Source organism: Furipterus horrens, unplaced genomic scaffold (genome assembly GCF_987537825.1).
Source record: "Furipterus horrens unplaced genomic scaffold, mFurHor1.1.pri manual_scaffold_2, whole genome shotgun sequence".
Classification (NCBI taxonomy): Eukaryota; Metazoa; Chordata; class Mammalia; order Chiroptera; family Furipteridae; genus Furipterus; species Furipterus horrens.
In genome coordinates this window covers 129089975-129116151 of record NW_028327172.1, presented here as the reverse complement: position 1 = coordinate 129116151, position 26177 = coordinate 129089975, and the positions used below count along the sequence as shown (strand labels likewise).

The following is a 26177-nucleotide window of genomic DNA, read 5'->3' as shown; positions in this document are numbered from 1 at the left end:
CTCTCTCCCTTGTTTTTATACATACACTTGTCTTGGTAGGAATCCAAGGGTATCTCATCTTTGAGGTGGTGATTTTTCTTGTTGCAATGTCAAAATCTTTTTAATATATTTAAGCTTTTAAATCTATAAAATAAGCAAAAAACAAAATTTATTCTTTCTTGGTAGACACCTCTCTTTAATATCTGGCATTCTCAATTTTCTTCTTTATAGATTAAGTAACATTTGTTTCATCCCTGCTTTCCCTTTCTAGATTAAATACTTGATGCTTGCTTCACATCATTTATTTTCTTGTCCAGTCATGTTTTTTATCTTGACAGCAAAGTGTACAAACTATAGATGTTATGGCTCAGTGACAAATGCATGCACACATGGAACGTATCTCGATCTAAATATAAAACATTTTCATTATGCCAGAACTTCCCCATCTTTCCAAACTGAAATTCTGTCCCCACTAAACAACAACTTCCCATTCTCTATCCTCCAGCCCCTGGAACCCACCATTCTATTTTTTTTTTTTTGTTTTGTTTTGTTTTTGTTTCTATGAGTTTGACTGCTGTAGGGACCTCATCTGAGAAAAAACATACAGTATTTGTCTTTTTGTGTCTGGGTTATTTCACACAGCATAAAGTCCTCAAATTTCATTCATATTGTAGCATATTGCAGACTTTCCTTTCTCTTTAAGGCTGAATACAATTCCATTGTGTGTATATATATATACCACATCTTGTTATCCATTCATCCATTGATGGACTCAGGTTACTTCCACCATTTGGCGATTGTGAATAATGCTGCTATAAACATTGTACAAATGTCTCTCGTAATCCCTGCTTTCAGTTCTCCTGTGTATGTACTCAGAAGTGCATTGCTGGTTTTTATAGTGGCTGAACCATTTTACATTCCCACCAGCAGTGCACAATGGTTTCAACTTCACATCCTTTCCAATGCTTGCTATTTCTTATCTTACTGATAATAACCATCCTAATGGATATGAAGTGGTATCTCACTGTAGTTTTGGTTTACATTCCCCTAATGACTAAGAAGTTGAGCACCTTTTTGTGTGCTCATTGGCCATTTGTTTATCTTCTCTGGAGAAATATCTGTTCAAGTCCTTTACTTTAAATCTGAATTTTAGATAAATAATACATTCTTAAATATATGTGTCCCAATATTAGAGATGTATATACTAAAACTCATTTTTAACTAGGTGTTTTGCATTTTTATTTGATAAATATGACAACCATAAAAAGCAAGAACTTAGATGGATCTAAAACAATTTTGAAATATCTCACGATTTTGCTCAGGTGAGCTCTGAAATGGCTTAGTGTGTTTTTGTGGGTGTTGGGCTGGTAGCCCTGCTTTATTAGAAAATTGTAATTTCATTTTGAGATGCTCCAGACTAAATCATCTGAGCTTCACACTCTTTGTGTAATATTATTGGCCTCCCTTAATGAAATTATAACTCAAGCAAGAGATTTCATTCCCTGGTAGTAAATTAGCTTGGGTTGTGCAGCTCGGGGCCCTGCAGCTCGGGGCGTGCAGTCCTCCCCAGCTTATTCTTCTTGTTCAGGGAATGAAGAAGGGGCAGGCGTTTTGTATTTGAGTTATTTATTGTTCTCTTTGAGTGAATGTTATATTGTTACCCGTCCCTACTGGAAACAACAGCTGTTAACAGGCTCTGGAATGAATTTCAATGTGAACTCTCCTGGCCTCTGGGAAGCTTGGCTAAAGAGAAAACAGACTCATAATGGAAAGAAAAAGAGCAGGATTCAAGCCGGGGTCTGGATGCCTGCAGGCTAGCTGCATATAAAACCGCTAGTTACCGATGTCCTGGGACATTAAGTTTAGACCATGTGCTGAAATAGGATTGCCATCAACAGTCCTCCTTTCTGACACAAAAGGCAGTCTGGTGCAAATAGTGACCTTCCTGAAAACCTGCCCTCAGGTATCAGAGGAGAGGGAAAGGGTCCTGCATGACGATGTAACCAAAGCCTCATAACCAGGGCCCTGGACAGCCTGCCCACAGGACGAACAGGGATGAGTCTATGGCAACCCTGTAACACACTGGATAAGCAATGGTGACGTTTCCAGCTATCATATTTTTAATAATGTGATCAGGATTCCTATGGGGTATAATGAATCATGAAGAGTTGGAGGTAAGAGGACACTAGAGGCAAGAATCTGAGAACAGAGGACTTCCTGACGAGAGAGTCAGTTCTCTGTCTATGGACAGGTACACCAAACTTCTGTGGTTAAATTCACTCAGTAGAACTTCTAAAATCAGAAGCTTTTCTTTTGGCTCCCTTTATTAGTTAGTTTTTCCCTTTATTTTTATTGTTGATGCTGTGAGGTAGAAGCCTGCTATTCCAAACAAAAGCTCTCCATGAGGCAGCTCACCTCTCCCCACTTCCCCTAGCTGCCCTAGACTCAGGCGACTATCAGGATATGGCAAGCATCCAACCACCAATCCACTGGCTGTACAAGAGGGCAACTTAGTCCATCCTGTGCTGCTTACACATTCCAAGCCTCAGGACTCCTTAAAAACTCCCTCTGCCCTGACCCTCACTGCTGGGGTCTGTCCTGACCCCAGCCCACCATGTTACATACTCAATAAACCATCTTGCTCAGCATTTGGCTGCTGGCCTTCTCTACCTCCACTGCCCCCCAAAACCTGACACACACTAATACAGATGTCCCCATTTTTCCCCCTTTGCCTGACTCCACCTATCTCCCAGCTCCTTCCTTCTGGCAGTCACCACACTGTTGCCTACGCCTGTAAATTACGCATACATGTTCTTTGACTAATCCCTTCACCTTCTTTCATTCAACCTCCCAATTGTACATCCAACCTACAATTCCTTAATCTCTCTGTTTAAGAGAGAAATTGCTGAGACCATGGAAATAACATCTTACCACCTATGCTGTACTCAGAAATATCCTGTACCCAAGACACCTACCTGATCTTGCTTGACTCACCCATCATGGGGAATGCAGGCAGAGGGAAGCCCCTGTTGATGCCTTTCCCTTGCTTCAGTGACATGTTACCATTTCCAGGAAGAACTCTTCTGGACCTGAGGCCTGCACTGCTTCCTCCTCCACCTGCCATCTCTTCTCCTATCCCTTCTGCTTCTTCCCATTCTTCTACTTCTGCTCAAAGGCACACTGAGTATATTACAGTTTTAAGGTCATTTTTCATGCATTTCAAGCCCACAAAGCAAGTTCTCCACTAATGGGGAAAATAGCCTTGGCTTTATTTGCATGATACTCACTTAATCGTGGAAGGCTTTTTATTTGCTTTAGTTGCTCTCTGTGAAATGACCTCAGTCTAGCCCTGCCCCACCCAGCATCCTGTAAACTCATGAAAGACTGTTGCCCTGGAGACAATTACTTCGAGTTTTGAGGGATGTGGATCAAGAGGAGGGGAGATGCCAAAAATAAGAAAAGAAGAAAGATAGAAATCATAAAGTTTAAAATTGAATGGAGAGGGGAATTTGATAAAACGCTGTCAGAAATTCAATAAAAGGCTGAACCAGAATGAAGTGGCTGAAACCAAAACGACCTTTCAACCTCCCTTGTCCAAACCCTCAGTAATAAGAACATATGAGAGCACTGAATTTTTCTGCAATTCCATGTCAAAAGTGCATTTCCTCTTCTTCTTTTCTTTCCAGACAAAGTAAGCATGTTGTCAGCCTTCATCGCTCCCTTCAAGCACTTGAGCCCCGGGGCCACAAACACGGAGGATGAAGACAATCTAAGTAAGCAGTCCCCTTCCCTGAAGAGTGGGGGATCCCAGCCCAATGTCCCCAAAGTCTGAGACCCTTGGGGTGTTGGGGAGTGGTAGAGGGAAATATCTGGGCTTTGAAGAGCAGAGAGCTCTGCTCCCATCACCACCTAGAATCTCATGCCCCAACTGAAATTTCATCCCCCACCTAGAACTCATCCTCACCTGGAATTCCATTCTCACCTGGAATCCATTCCTATCTGGAAACCCATCCTCACCTGAATTTTCATACTCACTTGGAATCCTGTTCCCACATGAAATTCTACCCTTACCTGGGTGGTAGGAAAATATTAGCAGTAACTGTGTGATTGAGAACTCTAGGGATTATACACATATTTAAAAGTTCTCTTGGACCATCCCTCCTCTCTTTCCTGTGTTTTTTCCTCCTTCGAACAAAAAAAGGAAAAGAGAAAGAGAAGAAAAAGAAAACTGAACATAGTCTCTTTGAGCACCGTTTGTACAATTATTTAGCAAGGAAAGAACTGGATGGGTGACTACTTGTCAAAACATTTCTGGCACTTCAAACTGGAGAGACAGCAAACAGTGTGATGTAGGGACCGAAATGCTGGCTTGGGGGAGGGGCCCTAAACAGTGTCCCTGTGCAGACCACTGAGGAGGCAGAGCAGACAGGGCTGGTGTGTGAGTCTGGGCATGTCTAGCATGCATTATACTCGTCTCTTGTGCATAGCATATTGTCAGGCTTTTAAACAAGGGGGTGAAATGTTCCAAACCATATGCACACCTCTTGAATTTCAACATTACCTAACAGAGGGGTCACCTTCTCAGCCAGAAAGTTAGGAACATTCTTGTTGTCCTGGGATGAGAAGGACACAAAAGGTTTACTGGCAGTCACTGGGATTGTTGACCTGACCAAGAAGAAACGGTGGGGAAGGTTGCACAGGAATATTGTCCATTTGCCATCAGCTTTTAAGAAACACTACACATCTTCATGAATAGCCCCTTCCCAAAAAACATAATTATCCACAAGATTGAAAACTGGGGTGATTGCCCTGGATTATTCCACTAAAGCAAAATCACAGAACCTTAGAGACATTCTAGTGTTAGTCATTTGTTTTCTAGATGAGGAGAAAGTCACATGGGAATCAGAACATGGATCCCCTGACTATCTGTTCAGGGCCCATTCCTCAGCAAACACATGTGTCAAAGCAAAACACAGACAAAAAAATTGTTTCTGTTTTCTCATGATCTAAATACAAAATTTTCTAGAACTTCATCAATGCATTGATAGCATGAGGCATGAAATCTTACTATTTCCTTATCTTTTGCACCTGAGCTGCGAGAACCCTGGCTGGGTCAACCTCTCCACATAGAAGTGCCTCTCTCCCCTTTCAACAGTTCACTGGGCTAATGATTTCTGATGCCAGAACAATCCTGAGAGTAGAAGTGGGGGCAAGACCTCCGAGCCATCTCGTGCTCTGTAATCACTAGCCCCACTGCCCTGGGTTGTGAAAATCACCACTCAGTCCCTTGGAGCTTCATTTCCAAGACGGGGACAGCGACATAACCTGAACCATGGAATTGAGGTCACTATCAAATACATAGTGCATGAAGACATTTTAGGCAAGGACCTGGGACATATAAATGCTCCACCAAAGTTGGCTAGTATCAGTAATTAAGGCTACTTTCCCTAATTCAGATCACTGGCTAATAGGTAAAAACTTACAGATAAGAATGATGTTTAATTGTTTATTACATAATATTAGCCTTTGAAATTCTTGGAAAATCATATTCTCTACCAGTGGATTAGTCATCCCTTTGTAATATATGCTGTTGATATAGTTAGAAAATCCTTTTTTCATACACTCTTCAAATATACACCTCCAAATGAATGTGCTTGTCTTAGTTAACACCCCTCATTAGTATTACCCATGGAGTTCCTCAACTTACTGCCCAAATGCCACTGGAGGGTAGAAGACGGTGAATGCAACTGTCTAGAGGATGTGTGTGTATGTGTATGTGTGTGTGTGTGTCTGTGTGCAAAGTTTGTGTGGTGTGCATGATGTGCGTGTGGTGTGTGCGGTGCGGGTTCTGTGTTTTGTGTATGTAATAGGTATGTGGTGTGTGATGTGTATATTGTGTATGTCTGTGTGTACATTGTGTGTAATGTGTGTGTAATGTAAATATGTAGTATGTTGCTTGTGATGGGTGTTCACTCTGTGTGTGTATGGGTGTCTCTATGTATGATGTGTTTACGTATGTGATGTGTGTATCTGTGTGTGTGCATTGTTATATGTGTAATGTGTGTGATGTCTAAGTAATGTGTGTAATATGTGTGGTATGTTGTGTGTGTTGGGTGTGATGTGTATGGTGTGGTATGTAATAGATGTTCACTGTGTATGTATGTGTGTCTATGTGTTGTGTATATATAGATGTAAAGGGTATGTGGTGTGTGTGTCTGTGTGTATGTTATATGCATGATGTGTGTGTGATATCTAGGTAATGAGTGTAATGTGTGTATATGTGATGTGTGATGTGTGTGTAGTGGTGGTTTGTAATGGATGTTCACTCTGCGTGCATGTGTGTACACACACATATTCAGGGAGGCAGGGTAGGTGTAAAGGAAAGTGTGTCCTTTCTTTGAAGTCTCCTGTTTGTAGCTACAAACTATGAAATGTATGTGTCTAGATTGGTTTAAGATAAAGTTCCACCATTCAGGACCATCTCTCTCCCACACCCCCTGTAACCCTAGCCCCATCCCTCACATTTGCTCCTTATCTGGAGCTCAGCTCCAATGTCCAGGCCTGAGCTTGGATCAGGGATCAATAGCTAGACCAAGAATCAGCCTGAGAGAGGATGATGCCCGTGAGCCAGTATCAGCAGGCTGGGTACTGGATAACAGTCAACCAGATGATGCCACCTTTATAAGATTTTGTGCCTAAGCTGGTGACCCTGAAAGCTTTCTTCTTCAAACACTGAAGGAAGTGGTCACTGGCCCCAACCCCATGACCCCTGTGTCTGCCACTAACCTAAAGGTATCACATGAAGAGGGGCTGACATGCCCAATCCTGGACAGAGCCATAGGCCTACACAGGCCACTCTGTTTGCATGGGGTGTGGAGGGAGGGCGGCCACTCACCACACTGTGATCCATGATTGTCTTGGCTTCCAGATGACATAAGACAAGTCTTGAAAGGAGGCCGTCTGTCCTGTTGCAGAGCCTCATCCAAGAGCCATCAGTGTCAGGCCAGTGCACAACCTGCATAGCTAGGACCTTGCATTCCCTATTCTGAGTCACCAGGCCCACCTGACTGGCTGCCACAGCTGCCCCCTTTTTATGCATCTTCTTACCGCCAAAGTACAAGGAGAGAGCAGACAACCCACCTAGCTCCTATAGGCCAGACCTGTCTGGTCAGGATGAGGTGGATTGTACAGCTGCCCTCCAACCTGCAAGCACAGCAAGTCATATTAGTGAGTAAGTGTGATGAAAAACTCCCGACAACGCAACTATTGCAAAAACTCAGGCAGACACCAGCCCAGGGACAGAGACAGGGACACAGAGGAGGCAGATGCTTGTGCTTAACATGGTGTTTGCACTCATGCCAGGTTATAACTGCAGTGACATGGCAGCCAGGGACCTCCCCCCACAGGTGACGGAGGCTGCCACTGCACAATTGTAGCCCAGTGACTGAACTTAATTGTGAAAAATGCATTTCACCTGGAAAATACAGGCTTAACCACAGCTGTGACTACTTAAAATTCCACTCTTTCTCCCCAAATTGCTCATTAGTCACTTAGTTATCAGATAGGTTATCAGAGAGACCACGTTCACCTAACATTTATTACAGTATATTGTCATAATTGTTCTATTTCATTATTGTTGTTGTTAATCTCTTTCTGTGCCTAATGTGGAAATTATTTATCATAGTTGCATATATATATGCATATATATATGTATATATGCATATATATATATATATATGAAAAAACATAGTATATATAGAGTTCAGAATAATCTGAGGTTTTAGGCACCTGCTGAGTGTCTCAGAATATATCCCTCACCTATAAGGGGGAACAACACCATTTTTAAAACATGCATTGACTTTCCTGCATGCCAGAGCTTTTGCTAAACCTATTACATGTGTTCCTTTAGTTCAACCATATAATAATATTGTAAGACAAATATTATTAAAACTTGCATTTTCGCTCTTAAGAAAATGGAATTTGGGCAGGTAGAGGGACTTGTCCAAGGTCACATCTATGTAAAGGACAGAGAAGACTTTCACCTCTCCTCTACTTGACCCCAGAACCAGTGGAATGACCACTGCCCCCTCTGCCTTGCTCAGACTCAGCAAGCCAGTGGAAACGAGCACATGGACTGTGTTGAAGGGAGCTGAACCCCTGATCTGCTCATTTGCAAAAGCCAGTGGGTAACATCATCCCAGAGATTCTAGCTGGTGCATCCAGGATATGGCCCAGAGGACTACATTTCTATCGATTATTAGGTATTAATTATTTTGGAAGGACTTTTTGAGCCACAATCTGATAACCGTGTCTATGATGTGGAGAACTAATAATAATCGTCATCGTTGGATATTGAGTGTTGTGGAAGATTAGATCCTGGAAGCAATCTCAATGCAGGTGGAGGAGAAGTTTCAGACTGTGAGGGTGTTGCTCCAAGATAATCCTTTCTACCTGAAAAGGGGACAGAGGTCACCTGATATGCCAGCCACTTTAATCATATGCACAGGCTCCCTCCTTCCTCACATTGTGAGAAATCAGTAAGTTCCCAGGCAACCTGCTGTGGGGCCTTTTGGTCAGGTTATTTTTTTCATCTTTACGTTCAATTTGGGAAAGTGCGTGGTTAATCCTATCTATTGCCCTTGGCCTGAAGTACCCAACGTGGCGGAGCTCCTGGCTGTGTGGACCCAGGTGCATAATGACGTACAAAGGGGCTGAAAGTCGACGCTCAATATTGGGAAGTAATTATTCCTACAAAATAGTCTGTAAGTGACACCACCCACCTCTAACTTATAAAATGCTCAGGTTCACTCCTTTGACCACAATTACCTCTGCAGACCCAATATTTTATAGATGCAAACCAGCAGAGAAAATATTAACAGAGCTGCCTCACAACATAGAGAACAGAGCTCATGAGCAGTGGTGGGTTCACCAATCAACACTTTCAAAATGGATACACTCACTGCTACTGGGAATACCACCTGGAGGGCTGATATGGATGTTAGTGAGAGGTGTCCTTGAGATCCCCTGAGCTTGGAGGAAGCACAGCAACAGACCCAGAAAACTTTGTCTAGTGCAAGGGCACCTCTCTGAGGCCCCTGATGATCCAAGCATCTTCAGCGCCTGTAAGATTGCACTTTCCAGTTATTACTCTCCTGCAGCAGTGCCATGGATGTGAGGCCACTGAGCCAATGGGTCTCAGCACAGCTTGGCTCAGGGAAGACTGAGGAGAAAGTTCTCAGCATCTATTTATAAGCTGCAGGCTGGCTGTAAAAAATCACCCCAAGTTTCCACTTACTTTGCAAGAGAAAACTCATTCACAATCTGCTGCATAGCCACCTGAGATCCTGGTTCCCAAGGAGAAATCGAAGGGCATAGGGATCACCTGCATGTGGCCCATCCCCTGCCACTTCACCTCACACACTCGCACACATGAATGACAGGCTATGTACTCTCAGCACCTCATATCCTGTCCCAGAGACAGGCATCCCTGTGACATGGCTGAGGAACGGTGGCACTGTTCTGTGCCCATACACCCACCTTCACAGGGACAAGACATTCCCAGAGGAAAATCACATCTCAACCAGTTATCCAACTGCAGCTCCACCTCTCTTAGCCTCAGTGTCCCCTCCTAGAAAATGGTGCCGTGCTCCCCACCCCCAGAGAGATGTAAGGAATAAGAAAGGTACCAGGGGGGAGATGGGAGTGGGGCTTGGTGAAAGGGAACTGCAAGGCCCATGACCCTCATCCTGGAGTATTTCATAGGAAACTGGCGGTTAGTATTCCAAAAGCATTGTCCCCAGGAGGTGACAGGGACTCTGGTCCAGCAGTTCAGTGATGATCCAAGCTGTGGCTTTCAAAATGGAATCTCTTCATGGGTGAAGACTGGTCCAAGATAGCCTGTCCAGAAAAGTTAACTTGTTACACACATCCACCACCTATAGTTAGAAAATGATGGCTTTGCAAAATTTAATGCATATCGTTTTTTTCAAAAGAAATAAAACATCACAGATATAAATGAAACCTCCATCTAGGCCCCCATTCCACTTCCTCCCTGTCTCCTGGGAATCTTAGCAGCTAAGCTTCACCACTGTGTCTTATTACACAAACAACATGCAATGCCTGCACTGTTATAATTCTTATGAGTGACATTGCACTCTGCGTAACACTTTGCAAGTTGCTTTTTTCATGCAACATCATACTTCTGAGATTCCTCTACACTGAAGCATGTAGACCTGGTTCGTTAACCGTGAGTGCTATCGAGACTTCCATCCTCTGATCACGCACAATTCAGTCATCAATCCCCTCCACAGGGAAGCACTGCATGACCCTCATCATTGCCTGAAGCTGATAGAAGGAAAGGGCCACATGTGGTTTGGTTTGGGGAGGCTTCAGGAGATGAGGGCTGGGGGCCTGTGCCCAGCTGGCCTCAGCCCCACAATATCTCAGCCACACTCAGAGCAGAAGGTGGGAGCGGGTCAGGCTCACCATGTCCACATCTCACATTCTCAGAAATGTAGGGACTGTTCAGGGCTGCGTGTTCCTCCCTCCTCCCCAGCAGCCGGCCCCACTCTCAAGGAAGCTTAGTGACCCTGTCAGCCTAGGAACAAAAGGTGCTGCTTAACTTGTCCCCAGAAGGCTCCATCCAGTGGGTGCGTCTCAGGGGCTCTGCTTTCAGGCTGACAGCTAGGCTCATGTGCACAGTACAGTCATCAGAAGTGGTGTCTGTCTTCAGGTGAGCTGAGAGCCCTGGGTCACCACTGTCTCTTCTCACCTCCAGGTACCAGCAGCGCAGATGTGAAGGAGAACCGAAATGTGAGCAACCTGGAGACACGGCCACTGCCCGCTGGCAACAGAGTCCAACGTGGTGCACCTGGCATGAAGAGGAAAAGACCTCTGGAGGAGGGCAACGGCAGCCACTTCTGCAAACTTCAGCTGATCTGGAAGACTCTCTCATGGTCAATGACACCCAAGAATGCACTGGTCCAGCTGCATGAGCTGCGGCCCGGCCTGCAGTACCGGATGGTGTCCCAGACCGGCCCCGTGCACGCGCCTGTCTTCGCTGTGGCCGTGGAGGTGAACGGGCTCACATTCGAGGGCACAGGGCCCACTAAGAAGAAGGCCAAGATGCGGGCAGCCGAGCTGGCCCTGCGCTCCTTCGTGCAGTTTCCCAACGCCTGCCAGGCCCACCTGGCCATGGGCAACAGCACCAGCCCCTGCACGGACTTCACCTCCGACCAGGCTGACTTCCCCGACACACTGTTCAAGCAGTTCGAGCCAGCGGCACCCAGTGCAGCCTTCCCGGGTTGCCGCCCTGCCGAGCCCGAGCTGTTGTCCCCAGCGTGCCGGCGGGGACAGCTGCTGCACCACACACTGGACCTGGTGGCCCCAGGCGAGAGGAACCCGGTGGTGGTGCTGAACCAGCTGCGCGCCGGCTTGCGCTACGTGTGCCTCTCAGAGCCGGCTGACAAGCAGCGACCCCGGAGTTTCGTCATGGCCGTGAGCGTGGACGGCAGGATGTTTGAAGGCTCGGGACGCAGCAAGAAGCTGGCCAAGGGCCAGGCGGCACAGGCCGCCCTCCAGGCCCTCTTCGACATCCGGCTGCCTGGCCACATGCCCAGCAGGAGTAAAAGTCACCTCTTGCCCCAGGTGAGAATTCTCAGGTAGCTCCTGGCAGGTGGCATCTCCCGGATGCTAGGAGACCATGAGCTGGGACAGGCAGCGGGCAGCCCCCCTGCTCCAGTCGCTGTAAGTAGAGAGCATCCCCACGCACCCCTCCCAGAAAGGCCAGCTCAGCCCAGTCCCAGCCTCACCATTAGAGCAATTGTCAGACTTTGTGAGAGAGAATCGTGTGCATGTAAGGAAAGAATCTCAATATTGGGACTTGCAGAGGTGAGAGAGGAAGAGTGAAGTCAGGCGATGTCTGTGATGACAACATTGGCAGGAAACAGGGTGGTGGTGGGGTAGGGGGAGGCAGGGCCAGTCCCCAGACAGGATGACAGGGAAGGATAGCTGGCATCATCAGGTGCACTTCAGTATTTGGTTGCTGAGCATTCTGCAGCAGGAGGCCTAGCAGGAGGTGAAAATGCATGTTAGGTAGCAATTCAGGTAGTTTCTCACTATGGAGGCTGGAGGAAGCCAAGTGAATGCGAATTGTCTCATCTCAGTAGTTCCAGCCAGAGTCTGGTGCCTGTATGGCAGCCTGGACAACAGCGTCCAGCCACAGGGTAGGGGGGGATCTGAGGGTCCAGCTGGAGGCTGGAAGCAGAAGGCTCAGATCAAGGCCAAGGCTGGAACTCTGTGTCGCCATTGTCTCTCTGGCCCTTTCACACTAGTAACAGGTCTGCTTTCTCACGCTGGTTCACCTTCGCTCATTTGAGAAATAATTTCATAGCACTGTCCATGTGTCAGGAACGATTTCTATCCCATTCCGAAGCCATCTCATCCTTATAAGTCTTGTGACTGCTTACTTATGAAAATTACCTTTTGTCTTAGCATTTTCAGAATTATCTGTAGGCATCACTAATGTATCAGATGCAGGAAAGTATCTTTATTCACTTTGGCCTTCGTCGTGGGGAGGAACATACTACGTAGTCAAAAGCACTGACCCAGTGCAGATCCATAGTAAGCACCCAGTAACTCTAATTTGTCCTACCATGGCTGTGTGATCACATCGCAGCTCCTAGGACAGGACCCATTCTTTCCTAAGGAGGCTGAGCACCTGGAGAAGGAGGCAGGTGCCACCTGGGCCTCAAAGAGCACAAAGGATACGACACAGCCACCAACCTAATGCATAAGGACAGATGCCTCATGCTGAATCATGATACTCAATAAATACTTATCTGATGGAGGTCTGCTTCTCACAGCTCTATTGAGTGAGGGAGAGAGACTGTCCAATAAGGAACCCCAATCAAGGACAGCTGTTTCTCCTATTTCTGCCCCCCCAATGCCTTCATTTATTTTCACATGTTTATTGAACATTCTCAGGAGAGGGTTGAAGGGGTTTAGACCATAATCTCCATCTATCTTGCCTTTCAACCCACCTTCAAATAACACCCAATCCAGGTAGAAACTAGGTGTTTGCAAGAAGTTCAGGGTCTATAGGTTCCTGAGCACCTCTTGCCAGAAGTTTGCACACTCATTTCTCTTTTCTGGCACCTCTATTTTATTTGGTTGTCTCTCTTTTTCTTTCTGATCCTGTTTCTCCACATCTGTAGCTTAAACTTGCCAACCAAACCCAAGGAAGCCACTGTGTCCCCTATGAACTGAATGAGCCCCAGGTGGCCCAAGGACTCCACATTGCCTCTGTCTCCTCCCACCTTATCCAAGGAGGTCCCTCCTGTGCAGTGAGTGGTGGCATGTCCCCTTATCTTCCAGTGTGTCATTTCCCAGTGTGGCCACCCCACCAAGGATCCTCATGGAGCCTGTACTTCCTGTTCAGTAACAAACATTTGTTGTCTCCTACAACCTCTCCAAGTCCACCCACCCGCCCTCCCCCCGCCCAAAATGAGCATTGAAGGATGTCAGTGAGTTGCGGCCGAGACACGTTTTCTCTCATGTTGTCACCCCTGAGCTTATATGGTGGAGGAATCAGGCGGCACCACAGCTTTGTAACAGTTGTTTGACCCCAGAATGCAGCACATCAGTTAAAACCACAACCGCTAAATTATTTTTCCCTGACAGTCTGCTAACAACCCCAACTGGATGATGGAGGGTGCAGAGCAGCATAAGAGCTGTGGGCCATTCGTCACACCCCAGGCACTGTTGTCCTGCAGCTCGTCACCATTCCCTTGATCCACGCCCTGGGTGGAGTAGGGCGGAGTGCATCCGGGGCCCCAGGACCAGGTGCCATTGGTGGCTTCATTAAATTTGAATCCTGTCTTAGACATGGTCTACATGCAGAAACTGATCTTTTTTAAAAAGATTCCAAGAACCCCTGTAAATGCTGCTTTGCTCTCCTGCTTGGCCCAACTATCTGTCTATACAGCAGATGTCTAGTCCTACTAACACCATGGTCCTGGGCTCCAAGTCCCTAGTGGTACGACCCTTCATTATCCTGTATAAATGCACTTTTAACACCTGTTCAGGGACAGTATGCCAGACACCCCTGGCCTGGCTAGGTTCTCAGAACCACCACCCACACTCCCAGAAAGACAGGTCCCCTAGCCACTGATCTCTGAGGATCCTCCCCAGGTCCACATAGGGGGAAGGTAGGACAATTGGTGCTTGAGAGATACAATTTTTGGAACTGGGGTATCGGCACCAGTATTTAATGTTCTTTGCCCAAAATTCCAAGTTCTGCCTTACGCAGGGGATGACTAGTCAAGAGTCTGATTCTAAGACAGCCATGTTGGGTCACACCTGTACAGAAGCAAACACATCTCAGTTTAGTGCTTTAACCAAAGGCTTGGTCTTGTATGAATGAAGCCTCAGAACCAGCCCTAATGGTTACCTTTTAACTAATTAATGTAATTAAGTAATATTATCTCTTTAAGTAATAGCCAATGAAGTTAAGAAATAAAGTAATCTTACCTCTTCAAGTAATATTAAATGGAAAAAATTTCAAACGTGACCATGGGCTCAGCCACAGGAAGTGCAGTAGGTGCTGGCAGGAGGGCCAGGAGCCTGAGCTGTGATTCTCACGCAGGCAAGTGGGATGACTGCTCCACCAAGCACCCTTCCCTTCGGAACCTCATCGGGGCTCTCGGCCTCAGCCTGGAGCACAGCATCACGGCAGGACCAGCAGAGCAAGTTGGATGTTTGCTCATCATCAAGACAATCCTGACTAAGCATCCCCCCACACCCCTTAGGTAAAGAGTTTGGTGCCACTTGCCATCTAGTCACCAGCTTTCTGGAAAGAGTGAAGTGTCTCCTCCTCCGAAGCAACATCAAGTGTCAGTTTCCAGCGGTAAGGGTCAAGAAGCATAGGCTTGCTCCTGCCTCGATTTTGATAGAGGAAGTTCTGAAGGATAACATTCTCAATAAAGGTGAAGATCACAGGGGGGTGATTTCTCTAGGATCTGATTCTCACCATGATGTATCTCAGAATGAGGCTAGTTCTGACCCTTCAATTTCATGAGATATGACTTCAGGTCTCTTGGCTAGAGTGCTGAGACCAAAACTTTATTAAAATTTTTAAACCGTGGTACAGACCTAAATGATTAGGGTCTACAACACTCGCCCACGCACACAGTCTGGGCACTAGACAAAGATCATGTGACAAGGAAGCCCATGTACCAGGAGGTATCTGGGGGCCAATTCCATCATTTATTTTCTTCATCTGCAGTTGGTACATCCGCCTGGCATAGAATTCCTCTAGGTTAACTAGGTTCTTGAAAGTAATAATAAGACCATGTCAGATTATAAATACCCATTTCCTAGAAGAATTGTCTTTTAAAAATAATAATAATAATATCATACAATTTACATCTCTTTTTATCTTCCTTTCCCACCACCCTACCCCAGCATAAAAAGAGTTTAATTCATAAAAGCTTTAAATTCAACTAGAAAGGCATATCTCTCAAATGGGTCATTTAGGAGAATACATACATGTGATAGAAGTAAAAAGAAAGTGAGGGAAAGTTATACTAACTCTAAAAAGGGGTGACCCTGTATGAAGCATCACCCATTTCTGGTAGGAGAGATAGAAACCATGGGAATATATAACTAACAATGTTTTTTTTAAGTTTCAGCATTTTATAGTAAATTTGGGTCAGAACTCCTGCACATGGCCCCATTCCATGGAATCTGCCCCATAATTAGCTGCGGAGTTAGAAAAAGGCTGGCTCTTGCTCCATTCATAACAGCTGGGCAGCAGTCATTAACGGGACATTTGCAAAAATTTAGCTTCCTTCTCCCAAACACCAAGGTGACCTGGCTGCCTCTGGTCCTGTTACAGACTGTCTTTCTAATCTCATACTCCTGCTAATCTAGTTTACTCAGTAGACACAGTGCCCTAGCCACTGTAAAGCAGGACTGTTCAATAATATTGCTGTAACAAAGTAGCAGTAGAGGGTCCTCAATTTTTAAATAAGCTTCAATTTAAAATGATTCAATGTGGAAGTCACATGCACTTGGCCCCACACTGTCTGTGCTGGTTTGCCCAAGGACACCCTGGCACAGCAGCGTCACTCCTTGCTCAGCCAGACCTTCACCATGTTCCTGTTTCCTCAGAAGAGGCACTGATGGCCAGAACTATAGTAACAATCATTTCATTTTCATTACACAAGAAAGCATCTTCTAAAATCCCTCCTTAATGAGGGTCTTGAAGGCTTTGTAGATGCTTAATACATTTATATAATATATATATAATGCAATCTAATAAATATTTGTATATAATACACATATAATATATGCAATGTGATACAATACATGTTTATGATACACATATATATACAAAATGCACTTATAAATCCTTATACCTCTATATATAATGCACAACATACATTTATAGAGTAGCCTCCACCATCTGACTTCCTACTAAAGCAAGTTTAGTGCAGTTTTGGTAAGAAGATCTAAATATGTATTTAAGCCTATGTGTTCCAATACTGTGTTTAGCATTTTCAAATATAGTTAACATTACTGAGGCAGAGGAAGCAAACTTTCCCACTGGTCTCATCATTCTGAAGCTGTGATTCATGGTGGTGATGGTGATGACTGTTGGGAGGTCTTATTAGGGGCTAATATTCATGGGGCCCCATATTGTTGTAGGTGCTTTCCACACAATAGCTCCTTCAAGGCTCATAAATACCTTGGAGGTGGCACTATTCATGTTCCCATTGTCCAGATGAGGACACTGAAGTGCCAAGAAGTTAAATCTTCTGCCCAGAGTCCTACTGGTGAGTGGTGTAGCTGGGAGGATGATGAGGGAGCCCTCAGATGCCAGCCTGCCTCTCCCCAGACTCTGGCACCTGCGCAGGCGTTTTCAGGAAACAGACGCGATTACCAGCACAGTACTGTGTGAGCAAGCATGGTGACAGGGACACAAGGGTCCATGTGGCCCATTCCAGACAGAGAGCAAGGAGCACTGACTGGCTTTGAGAGATCCCAGAACTGGGCCACATAAGAGGAAAGGGAGCTCTTAGGGCCAGGACCCCACTCTCATTGTGGAGCTGTGTCCCACAGATGGAACAGGGAGGGGGAGACTTGGGGGTGCATTTATAGTTCTCTGTCAGGTGATCCCTCAGTGGGCTAACCCCTTTTGGAGCCCCAGGGGTGGCTGGGAGATTGCCAACAGCCCCTGCACTAGGAGACCACCCCTGTCAGCAGAGAGCCTGCCCTTTCTTGTCAGGCTTGGTTGGGATAGCCAAGTCCTCCTTCCTCAGGGACACATTCTCACACTGAAAGTAGAGAGACAGCCAACAGGAGATTGCCAGCATGTAAATGAGCCAGAAAAAGCACTGAGGGCCAGCCAAGAGAGGAAGCAGAACATCTCACAGATACAGGGTGCCAGTGAGAAGGGGGAAGAAATGTAGGGAAGTGAGGGGTCCAAGCTCGCCATTTGCACCATCTTGGAAGGACCTCACTCCTTGCAAACTCTGGCTCCTCAGCCCAGCTGCTACCTCACCCTCTGTGCTGTCATCGCAGGCTGTGAAAGCGAGTTGGGTTATTTGCATCTGGTCCCTGGCCTCTGCTCTCCCAGGGTCCCAGGAGTCCCATGGGAGGCCAAGGCCAGCTCTGTATGTTGAGACTCCCTACCCCAGGATGGAGCGGAGAGCTCCCCATCACGCTGACCGGCCGAGAAGCCCTACAGCTGCTCCAGCTACAGGGATGATACATGGTGGGCAGTGCACACTAGGTCCAAGAGGGAGAATCAGAACCTGGCTCCTCCTTTTCTCTGCCACTACTGGACCTCACATTGCAAACTCCTGTCCCAACCCATGTGGGCTCTGGTTCCCTGGGAAGCAGGTGGCAAGAGAACTGTGGGGCACAGGGGGTGTCCTGGTGCGAGGGGAGTGAGGTCTGTGAAGGATGCAGGCCAGAGCACGATGTGCAGGAGGGCCTTCAGCCATGATGCGGAGGCCACATCTGGACTGGGCCAGGAGGCGGCATAAACTCCAGCCACAGGGACAGGGTGGCCAGATGCCAAATGCAGCGTGACCTGGGCAGCTGCAGTTGCGAGCCTGGGAGACACTGCGCTGGGTGACTGCCAGGTACTCACCCTGCAGGGGACAGGGTCTCCTCAGGAGTTGGAGCTCTGCTCCCCCAGGCCCTCACGGGGAAACACACCGCAGACCCCCTATCCTCTTCCTGAGGAAATGTGAGTAAAGCAGGCAATGGTGATGCCTTGAGAAGCATAAAGGATGGCTCCCATTCCTAACAGCTTTTAAACTCTCGGGAATCTGTGAGAAAGGTTCTCCCTATCAAAAACAATTCTGTAGCCACTCCCACCCCCACGGCCCCTCACAGCGCTGCAGTGCTCATCCAACCCCACAAACTCCGTGAGTGCCCGAGAGCCACGTTCAATCTCTGTCTCCCTCTGTCTCTGTCTCTACCTCTTTCTCTGTCTCTCTCTGCATCTCTGTCTCTGTGTCTCTCTCCCTCCCTTCACACTCACTTTTCAATTACCCTGCGCTTATTCTGTCCCACTTTTAGCAATCCTGGTGTGCACACACTACAAGTACGCAAGGGTGGGCAAAAGGAGGTTTACAGTTATGAGTACATGAAACAGAATTTACTCTTGTATTATATATTTTTCCATACAAACACTATAAACCTACTTTTTGCCAACCCCTGCATTTGGTGTTCTGCGTACATGTGATTTTATATAAGCCTTGTGTCAGTGGACATTTATATAGCACTTACTGTGTGCTGGACCTGATGCAAGTGGTTTCAGGTTCACCCAGGTTCTGGCAGAGAATGAGCATAAGATCTGAGCATAGACATCATGTTCTGGTTTTGTGACCTGAGTGTTTGCATTTCCATGCCGGGCAGGTGACAGGTTATAAGACTACCCATCCTCAGTCAGGGAAGTGACCATGGCCCGGGAGGAGAGAGTTAGTATGGCCTCCCTAGCCAGACCACCTGCGCTCTCACTCACTGTGGGACCTCACCCCTTCCTCTCACAGTTCCCCACCTTCCTGACCTGTAAAGTGGGATGATCATAAAAGTGCCCACCTTGTAGAATGGTGGGACAATGAAATGCATTAATATCTGCGAAGTGCTTAGAATAATATCACTTGGCACAGGGAAATCACCATCAGTGTTTGTCGTTCTTACACCAAGGACTCAGGCTGTGGGGCACATGACACAGGTGGGCAGACAAGCTCTGTATGATTAGTCGTTGGGGAGGAGGCGGGACAAATGTTCCAAGAAAAATTTAGATTCACTCCTCTAATCCCTTTTGGGGGTGGGGGAGAAAATAGGGGAGGCAACTTCTAAAAATACCAAGCTGGGGCTCAGACTGGCTGGGTGGTAGGAGCCAGGGCCTTGACTGCCCTTAGCCAGCACTCAGTCTCCGTTGGGCCTCACTCAGTTTTCTTGTTTTGAAAAGACATGACTGTGATTGGAAGTTCCCTTGCAGCTCTTACACTCTAAGCAAACAGAGCCTGGTGTGAGAGGCCCATATGCCAGCATGATTATACAACATGGGCACAATATGCTAGCAGCCACTTTCTGGAGAACATTTAGGAGTAACACACACAAACAGACCATCATGTTGATGCACAATCTGTAACATTTTGCCCAAAACAGAGCTTGTATTTTCTCACTCCAGTGGTGTTTTCCATTACAATCTAGCTTTCCAAAGCAAAGGAAGAACTGGGGACAACAGCAGCAGGGAGAAGGCTGTGACTACGCTGGGATCTGTGTGCTCGTTGTTGCTGTCCTGGAGCCCCACCCTCCTCACAGGGGCATCCAGAGGGGGAGACGGGGGTGAAGCATGCTCCTGTTCTCTTGCCTTTGGCTCTTTAGCACCGTGGTTCTTTACAAGAATTGAAGACTGGCTGAATGTCAAAGTCTGTTTAAACATATTGTATCCCAAGGTTATTCATGTCTGTTCTACCCTCAGCTCTCTGAAATAATCTAGAAGGCAAAGACTCAGCTAGGTTTGTATCTAATTTCTCCCTCCTGACAGTGCTATTTTTTTTTTTTTTTAAGTAAAATGCAGTGACAACCCCAGTTTTTCCAGGTTGGGAGTGAAACTGAGATTCACCGTGTCACTGTCCCTCCTGTCACATGGGGACAGTGAGATCCTTTGGGCTTGGAGAACGATGAGCTCACGTCCCCAGATCTCCATCCACCCTCCTGCTCCCTCGGCATCTCGTCACCATTCAGCCGTATGTGCTAGGGCTCAGCGCTGCATGGAAGTTGGAACTACAGTGTGTGGCAATAACACCACAATTAAACATTTTTAATGCATTTTTTTAATTAATGTACTCAATAGAATAAAAATTATGATATTCTATAAACTCCAAGCATGAGGGACTTTTAATACAGGGTATTTTCTCTGTGGCAGTGTTTACAACAATTCCATGAAGACAGCTCTCGTCCGTCTGCAATGTAAGTTTCTCCATGGCTTAACCTTGTATATTGTAACAATCTTAGTGAAAGGAAGGGTGTGTAGTAAAATGGTGCTCAGATTGCCTGGTTTGGGTAGAGGTTTTATTAATTTATCTAAATTGAGAAGCTGGAGTGAATATGATGCTTTCATAAAACACCCTTATTGGTGTGTAGCATCCATGGAGTATCATTTTGGGTTCCAATCCCAGGAAACAGAAAGTAGAAATGGAGGCAGTTAAGCAGTGATGTGGCCTTCCTCCCATAGAACCCTTGTCTCCATTAGAAGAAGGGACAGGCCTGAGCTGTCTCAACCACAGAAGGATGAGAAGGCTCAGCCACTTCAGGCCATTGGATTAAGGTCTCTGTGCGTGGAAACAAGGGCCCCCGCAGGAGGACATGGCATCCCGGCTACAGGGGCCTTTGGGCTGTGAGAACTGCTGTCAGGAGTGTAAACAGAGCATGGGGAAAGTGAAGAATGGAGGAAATCTGATGAAACCAAGGAGAAGAAAGTCTTCTCAGAGAAAGACAAGTTGGACATTCAGGTCTGGAAATGTCTCCCGGAGGATGGGAATGGCATGAGGAAAGGCACAGGGAAGATTTGTGTTACAACCAAGGGCGGGGCTTGCTGTATGTGCCAAGCTGGTGGGGGAGGTGAACAGTGGCCCGTGAAAGACCTGGGTCTTTCCACAGGAGGAGCTGTTTGCAGCTGCAGGAGCCCCTAGAGCATCGTGTGGCAGGGAGAGTGTGGGATGTGTGCAGCGAAGGGGAGCAGTGGGGCAGAGACTACGAGTTTGGTTCTAGGCCATTGCATATGAGAAAGCCAGGGGATAACTCTGTGAGGCTTCGTATTGTCCCCAAGAGTCACAGTAGGGTCAGAACCTTGAATTTAAATCCAGCTCTGCTCCATATAGCTTGGTGCCCCTGAGCACCTCACTCAAAACCTCTGGGCTTCCCAGGCTGTAAAATGGGCAGCTGTTCCACCAAAGGAGGTACCTGCACACCTCCAAGGTTGAGAATAATGACATGGGAAGACTAAGTGACCTGATGTCTATGTCCACTGCCATGACTGGGTATTTCAGTTTGGCCAGTAAGTCAGACAATTGTAGCACCTTAGGACCACTGACGCAGCCCCTAATTTGATGGAAACGGCTCCCGATCCTGTGGAAGGGAGAGACCAAGGATGCAGGGCTAGCTTGGTGGGAGAAGCAAGATGGGACCTAGTGCGAGTTTCATGACATGAGGTATCCTCCTGCAAAACTTGGTTTTTATTAGGAGATGTCAATGACCTTGCAGTAAGAAAAGCCCTGACATCACTTTATGTCTTCTATATAGACACCATTTCTGGTATCGTACAAGTATCTTAACCCAAACATTTTACTTTGCAGTTGATATTCCAAAAAGATCATATCCAGCAGCTGTGGCTGGTTGCCATGTAGACAGCACTCTTCTCTGCCTGACCCAAGACCCACAAAACAAAGAAAACCAAAATTCTGACCCATGACAAGAACACATCTGATGGAAATCTTGTGTTTGCAAAAACACAATTTTTTTAATCACACTTCTTTTTCCAGTCAACCTCTCACCCAGTTAAGATGGAAGAGCCAGGTAGATGGGAGTCAGAATGTCATCTGGTTACTGATGGAGATGCTGAACCAAGCTCAGGTGCCTGGAGGACGGGTTTCCAAACAAAGCCCAGAATGAGGCCGACTTCCCTGATTCCTGCCAGTCACAGGCAGAGCTGGCACTGCACACACCTCTCCATCCAGCCGAGCACCGTGAGCACAGATGGCCTCTGCAGGTCTGGGACCCCAGGAACGCCAGCTCCCAAGACCCCAATCATGTGAATCATTCTTCTTCACCCAGGAGGCCAAATCATAGTACTGTCTAAATGAGTGGATGAGACATCCTGGCACGTTTAGCTGCAGGAAGTAGTGCCGCAGGACAGGTGGTTCTCTGAGAGATGCTAATTGAATTCTAGACTAACGTGCCTGGGTCCACAGAACACAGGAAGGCTAACAATCCCATGTATGATGTGCTCCCTTTCTACATGGTTGTCAGCATCCTAGGTCTCTGAGGACCCATAAGAATACAAGAGAGCAAAAGTGATGCCATAGAATAGCTTTGAAATACCACAATTTATATGAAAAGTAGGTCATTCCAAACCTTAGTGTTTATCGTTGGGAATACTTTTTGAACTCTGCATGCGATCTCAGGTAGGTCAGTGTCTGTCCCAGATGAACTCTCCCTTCGTCTCAGCAAGATGAGGACAACCTGTGCTGATGGTACCTGCTCAGTTTTTCAGTGCTAGACAAACTTTCTTTCTCAGTGGAACTATTGCCTTGGAAATTATTTAAAAACTTGGCATAAATCTACTCTAAGTGAGGCTGGCTTATATTTTTGCTTTGTTTGTCTGTTTTAATCCCTTTTGTAATCAAAGCAGGTGGGAGGAGACAGGCAGGAAAGTGAGAACAGCAAAAACACAGCCCAGGGTCCATGAGAGCCGCCTCACAAACTCTAAGTGACAGAGGTTCTCATCGACCCCACACAAAAGTAGCATTTAAACATGACCCAAAAGGATGGCCTCTATCTTCTCTTCAAGGAGTCGGGTTAGTAGACAGTTAGGAAGACACTTTGCAGTTGTGACTGTGTCATCACTCTTTTAGACTCAAATCTTATCCACTTTTTCAGCAGGGGAACATGTTAGCTCTGCAGGAAAGGCTGCAGCTGTGGGCTGGGCAGGTGGCCAGGCTGGCGTCAGCGTTGCAGGGAGAGAGATGCTGACAGGCAAGGAAAGCTGTGAGCCGTCCAACCAAGAATCAGAAAGGATCGCAGGAGAGGAAGGATGCTTCAAATCCAGAACACGAGGCCCTGCAGAGACTGCTGGAGACCGGGATGTGGAAACAAGTTGGGACTGACGTGGACGTCAGTATGAGCAAGCTCACGGCAGGCAGCCTCAGAGCCCTGCAAGGGAGCAGAGAGCCTGTCCACCATCTGGCACCCACTGGCTACATGAAAAAAAAGAAGGCCAATGTGTCCTCTTCCATCTGAGAAATCCCCCATTGTACCTCTCCATTCACCCATGCTGGCATTTCAGGAGCCATCCTAAAGGCTGGGACTGCTAGCTGACCCTCGGTCAAGGAACCCATCCAGTTTTCAGGGAAGCCATGCCATGTGAAAAACTCACACAATTTTTAAATTCTCATCGTTTTAGACAAAATCATTCTGATTTCCTTGTTTCAGCATTTTTCCCTATATATAGGGTTATTGGGGGCGGGGAGAATAGGGAAAGAGGGAATAGCTAAAACAGAATATTTTATTTGGCAGGGATTATTAGAAGAGAAATTGGGAATGGGGAAAGAATGATAGAAAGAAGTTTTTCTGAAATTTAGTTATTAGGGACCAGAAGCAGTGAACTGGCAACAGTTAGTTGCAACTGTGCAGCTAAAGGTAGCACACTTCGGGCTGAATGAATTTAAATACGCAGGGCTGGACTGGCCAGCTGACATGACTGTCCCATTGTCAATAAGCTTCCTGTTTCTACCAAAATGCAGAGTTGGAAGCTGTGGTTTCCCTCAATGTTTCTCCATGTGGGCTGGCCTCCCTGAGTGTTTCTCATTTAAAATAGCTGATTGTGTTTCAGGAAATGATAATGTGCATGATGATTCTAATTCACTTTACGAAGCACCACGGCCCCACCGAGTGACAATGCAGAGCAAATGTCAGTCCCAGCAGAAAACACTTCTGTGTAGTGTCACACTATACAGAATTGACATGATCCAAGATGTCAGGATTGGACTATGACCTCAGACACAAACTCTACGATTATATATCATTGTGAATAAGGGCTCCCTTTTACAGTCTGACCAATTATCTTGGAAGATTTTATGACTCACTCCCTTAATGACTGCAGGTAGTTGAAAATGGGAATTAAGTAAAATGAAATCAATATAGTAAAATGGTATGGATAATTAGAATGACCTAACAGAAGAACTGGTGACATAGATTTCATCCTAAGCCTTCCTCTCTACCTCCATGATACTGATGAGGAGAGAGATTGGGGGAATGGATGAGCAGTAAACTCCAGCCTGCACACAGGCTCCATGGCATCAAAGAAACCAGACCCCTGGCCTAACACCTGGCAATGCACAACAGCCCCTCATTCGCCTGTCATAGGAGCCATGTCTATGTGTTCTTTCCCTTCAGTGACATAGCTGCACCATCAGTCTGTGGAGAGAGTCTGAATTCTGAGTGGAAATCACTCTGGGCATCGTATCTTTTCCAATCTATGGTTATTTGGCCAGATATTGGAATATAATTTATAGACAAGCACACAGACACACATTTGTACACACACACACCTATACCACATGCTCATGAACATGGACTATATGAGTGTACTTTATACTTTTCTGGTAATTAACTGACTTTGTAAAAATCAACTCTTGGTTATATCTAAAACTCACAAAGCAAATCTTACATAAAAAAGAAGAAAATTTTTTCTTTGAATTCACTTTACAATCACCCGGTTCCACAGGCTCCTGTCTGCTGAGGCCCAGGGTCTCAGTCACACTCCGCTGCCAGGCTTGACCTCTGCAGGAGAAGGGGCACCGCGAGAGAGAGGCAGCAGGTGCAGCACAAAGGCCAACGCCACTGAGGAGAGCTGATGAAAACCAGAAGTAATGAGTGGGAGCATCCTGACAGTAACTCTTCCCAGCACTAAGGACAATAATAAAACTCCACCTGACATGGACAGCCTTCAGTGGACAAGAAAGTGTCATTTTTTTCTACAGAGAACTCCTCTGGTCTTCTGAGGGAGAGAGACTACAGGAAATGGCTTTTCCATGAGGAACACCTCGTAATTCATAAGCAGCTAAACCTAAATGGAGTTGCAAAGGTCGCTCTTATTTTATAACAAGAAGAAACATTCAAAGAACCTCCAAACCTTTCATCCCCCTTCCACAGCCATGTGGTACACATACATCATAATACAGAATTATCTGCCTTTCTACAGCAAGGATATTCATTTAATAAATATTTGGGGGTTCCAACAATGTAGTAGGAATCTTAGTAGATGCAAAGATGTGCAAGACTTCACTATTGTCCTTTAAATGCTTAGAGTATTAGATACCGAGTGTTTAAGACTAAGAAAACAAAGGTAAACGTGCCAAAACTCCTTAAGAAATTCACAGTGAGCTTGAAACAGACCCAAAAATAATCACATGATAATAAGATGATCGCCTTAATGGAGGTGCTGCTGCATCCCATAAGGGTTGTGTCTGATTATTGCAAACTGACTAACATTGTAAATTTGTTACAGAATCCAATTGTTTGCCACCTGAAGTGAAATCTACAGTACAACAAAGAATAATTTTGAAATGAATTGGTGCTGAATTTACACATTCCATAAATTTAAATGTTTGCATGTTGGAGTTTCTTAAAATGGGGGAGACATTTAGAAATCACTGGACTTGACAACCAAATTACTTTTGAATAAGAACTAATTATGTTTATATTTGTTATGGAGATATATGTAAACATGCTATGAATAGTTATATTAACCACAAGAGCCAAATGTAAAGACCCATTTAGCACTATTCAAATCCAAATTCAGTATGAAGGCACTTGCAAGGCAGTTTATTTGTGATGCAAACATATCTTTGACTTGTAGGCACTAAATAAAATAAAACAAGCAATGAGTTAGT

General features: G+C 46.0%; 1 protein-coding gene across 1 annotated transcript in view; it reads left to right on the top strand.

The window, feature by feature from the left end:
* ADARB2 (adenosine deaminase RNA specific B2 (inactive)) overlaps positions 1-26177 on the top strand; it is a 470823-nt gene that overhangs the window by 310677 nt on the left and 133969 nt on the right. Inside the window, exons 2-3 of the mRNA XM_090267996.1 lie at positions 3666-3752; positions 10757-11625. Of these exons, the coding sequence (XP_090124122.1) occupies positions 3666-3752; positions 10757-11625 (956 nt within the window). The remainder of the gene's footprint in view (positions 1-3665; positions 3753-10756; positions 11626-26177) is intronic.